Below are 4021 nucleotides of genomic sequence, written 5' to 3'. Positions count from 1 at the left end.
GTTGGGCCTCACAGAGGCAAAATGACTGAGTTTCTTTTGAGTGCTGGGCCTCACGGAGGCAAAGTGGCTGAGTTCCTTTCAAATGTTGGGTCTCATGGAGGCAAAGTGGCTAAGTTCCTTTCGAGTGTTGGGCCTCACAGAGGCAAAGTAGCTGAGTTCCTTTCAAGTGTTGGGCCTCACGGACACAAAGACATGACTTTTGGCATTATGTTGTGCTTGAGAAGACCCATCAAGCTGAACAAAATCGCAGTCGTGGCAGATACTGGTGTCGAGCAAATTGACACCCATGCCGGTGGCACGTAAAAAGCAACCATTACACTCTTGGAGTGGTTACCAGCCCTGGTCAAACCGTCCAACCCATGCCAGCACAGACAATGGTCATTAAAATGATGATGATAATGATTATTATTAGTGGTCAAAGAGAACAGAGTTGATTGCAATCAATTCATTCTGTTATAAGAATATCATTCCTTAATTCATTTAATATAAGTGATTCTACTGTAATCATATCAGTGAAATCTACACATATTTCTCTCCTAGAAAAACAAATCCTAAAGAACACACTTAACAGGATTGCTCACAGTTGGTCGAGCTGCAATGGGACAAGCAAATTATTCTTACCAGACGATTTGTAAAGCAGACCGGTACTTGTAGCTGCTGTTAGTGTATTTATTTCATCATCAACGCCACGGCCGAGTTGCAGTAAGACACCAATGACACTGTACATCAAAGCTGGAAATAAAAGAGGAAAAGTTCATTGCTGTGATAGAATTGTTCATTCTTTTTGAAATTGCAAGAGTTTGGAATATGAAAATTGTAAAGGTTGCGCTTATGAAAATTGGTTTGTTGGGAACTGTGAGTAAAGATAAAGAGAAATGGTTGAAGGAGATTGGAATGGAATGTTCTGTAGAGCTTCTACAGAAAGTGTTAGGGTAAGTCGATTACATCGACCCCTAGTGCTCAACTAATATTTAATTTTATTGACACCGAAAGGATGAAAGGCAAAGTCGGCAATAATAATAATAAAGTTTTTGAAGCGTGAACAAGAGTCAGTTAAGTCTGCTGGCAGCTGACACTCTCCATCATACCCAGCAAAATAAGCTGAAAGTTTTCATTGAATAATAATAATACTAATTAACATTTATAAAACACCCAAAATTCTGAGGTCAGAAGACGAGTGAATTTAATTGGCCCAGTACTTATGCCCTAACCCTTAAAAGGATGAAAGGAAACGTATTTGCACTCAAAAAGTAATGAGATAAACATTTTGTCAGCTGCTCTGCTGATTCTACAACAGGAATGGGCGAGTTAACTGATTTACCATTCTATATTCGTAAATAATAAGCTGATTTAATCCAGGGCTGTGGAGTTGGAAACAATTAAGGGGTAGCTGGAGTTGGAGTCGGTAAAACTATAACGACTCTGATTCCAACTCACAAAATTTTTATTCTTTAATATAAACCAGTCATAACATATAGGCCTACTCAAAGTACAAGCATATGCATATGCTTCATGGGATCTTGTTTAAAACGGGGGCCACATTTTTCATTAATGTTTTATGTAATGTTTTTGGTACGGAAAGACTTTCAAACTTCGTATACTTATCTATTTTGTGTTATAGAACAGAAAAATATTTTTGTATTTGAATTTATTTCATGTAAAAAATTGTCTTATTTCGATAATTTCAACCAATCACTGACAAGTATTCAGTTGTTTACATTTACTCCTTTGGCTGATTAAGCGGTGTAAAGCGTATTTAATTTCCATAGCTTCGTTTTGCTTTTTTCTTTTTAAATTTGCTGTTTTACCCTAACCCTAACACCGATAGAATTGTTTCAGAATCGTTTGTTTATGTAGTCGGCACTTAATGTATATCGGCTGAATGGACGTCAGTGATTGGTTGAAATTACAGAAATACGACAACTTTAACATGGAATAAGTTAGGGATTTCTTCTTTTTTTAAGAAGACTAAGAGAAAAAGATGTTTTATATGACACATTCTACCAGTGTTCCAAGTTTCAAAGTGTTTCGTTAATGAAAAATGTGGCCCCCGTTTTAAAAAAGATCCGCTTTATGAGATATGTAGACCACAATCATTTAATTACATAAAGAGGAGTCAGAGTCAGAGATGCCAATAGTGTCGGAGTCGAAGTTTTTTGTTTTGACTCTACAGCCCTGATTTAAACAAACCAAAGAATTTCAATGTTATTTATTTTACCAAACAAGAATTGATGGAATACAAAATTTCAATCTTACTGCAAGCTGTTGTCTTTGATGCAGCTTCAGTTCTTATTAAAGATATATTAGTATTATCACATTTTAGATTTGCTTGAGAAACATTATCGGCAACAAATTTAACTGTATTGTTTCCTAATTTATGAATAATTGAGAAAGGCTACATCCATAACAGACAAGATCCTCTGATACTTTTAAGTACAAATGTACAGGAGGACATAAGTACATAGACAGCATATAGACTGCTATTGTGCAGACTACCCCCCCTCCCACAAAAAAGGCCAATACATACATGGAAAGAGAAACCATTAAGATTACAATAAACATGATCTCCAAGAACTAATCTAACTGTGGACTTACCAATAACACCTAAAGATTGAGCTGAAGAAGCACCTTGTTTTGTGATAAAGTTTAACATCCTGCAAAATCAAAAGAGATATGCTTTAGAAAACAATCTGATATAAAGAATTAGAAAAACTTTAGCAAAGCCCTATTCAGGTTCAATCATCGATAAAAGGAAATTATTCTCTCCCACACACTGTTGTAGTTTTAATGTCTACTTTTCCATGCTCATGCAAGGGTCAGGCAGAATTTGTTGAGGTGGATTTTTCAAGGTTGTTAGCCATTCGTGTTAATCTTGTTTTATCAGCAAAACAATATTTCTTCAATGCCAGATATTATCTCCATGGAAGATTGGATATGAAACCATTTGTAGGATGGTAAGGGTTCATTTATAACTGTTAGAAGACAAGGAAACACAAACACATGTCTCGACATAAATAAAGGATTCCTTTTAGTTTCTGCCAATCAAATCCACTCACAAGGTTTTGGATGGCCTGGGGCTATAAGAAAACAGAGTTGCCTAATGTGCCATGGAGTGGGACTGAACCCAAGATCATGTGGTTGGGAACCAAACTTCTTAACCACACAGCTATACTTGTGCATATAGACCTGTTTTATCATCATCGTTTAACGTCCACCTTCCATGCTGGCATGGGTGGGACGGTTTGACAGGAGCTGGCTAGTCAGAAGACAGCACAAGAATTCTGTAACTGTTTTGGCATGGTTCTATGGCCCTTCCTAACCCCAACCACCCAGCAGAGTGGACTGAGTGGTTTTTTTTTATGTGGCACAAGCACAGACGAGGTCAGTTTTGGCAAGGTTTTTCCAGTTGGATGCCCTTATGCCCTTCCAAATGCCAACGACCCAGCAGAGTGGACTGGGTGCTTTTTACATGGCATCAGCACTGGAGATGTTTATGTGAAGAAAAACAGAAAAGAGTACAAGTGGAGTGTTACACCAACATAATGTGGCAGTCCTGGATGGGATGAATGTTACTGTTATTTAACCCCAGGAAATGTTGGTTCCAGCTGGCAATACGACACAATATCTGTGTCCTTATATTTTCGAACAGGGGTGCTCATTACCCCCAACCAGCACAAAGCAACATCTGTGGACCGGTTTCTGGGTTATTGCCCTTTATCAGCACTGAGTAGTTTCTCGGCTAGATGGTGCTGCTGAATTCCCATTCGAAATAACCCAGAAACCAGTCTACAGATGTTGCTTTGTGCTGGATGGGGGTGTTGAGCTCCCCTGTTCGGAAATATAAGGACACAGATATTGTGTCGTACAACCAGCTAGAAACATCGTTTCCTGGGCTAAACAACATTAACATTAGTCCCATCCAGGACTGCCACATTATGTTGGCAAATAGCCTTTACTTTAAAGAGCTGTTACACTGAATATCTCTCTTTGAGAGATTTAGAAATAATAATGTTTCTATTTA

General features: G+C 38.0%; 1 protein-coding gene across 1 annotated transcript in view; it reads right to left on the bottom strand.

The window, feature by feature from the left end:
• Positions 1–562: 562 nt before the first annotated feature.
• LOC106868705 (mitochondrial import inner membrane translocase subunit Tim23) overlaps positions 563–4021 on the bottom strand; it is an 8607-nt gene continuing 5148 nt past the window's right edge. The window contains exons 4-6 of the mRNA XM_014914092.2: positions 3791–3828; positions 2596–2654; positions 563–732 (exon numbers count right to left, since the gene is read on the bottom strand). Of these exons, the coding sequence (XP_014769578.2) occupies positions 578–732; positions 2596–2654; positions 3791–3828 (252 nt within the window). The 3' untranslated portion in view covers positions 563–577. The remainder of the gene's footprint in view (positions 733–2595; positions 2655–3790; positions 3829–4021) is intronic.

Source organism: Octopus bimaculoides, chromosome 5, assembly GCF_001194135.2.
Source record: "Octopus bimaculoides isolate UCB-OBI-ISO-001 chromosome 5, ASM119413v2, whole genome shotgun sequence".
Taxonomy (NCBI): Eukaryota; Metazoa; Mollusca; class Cephalopoda; order Octopoda; family Octopodidae; genus Octopus; species Octopus bimaculoides.
The sequence above is the reverse complement of the archived record's forward strand: the minus strand, read 5'-3'. Positions and strand labels throughout refer to the sequence as shown.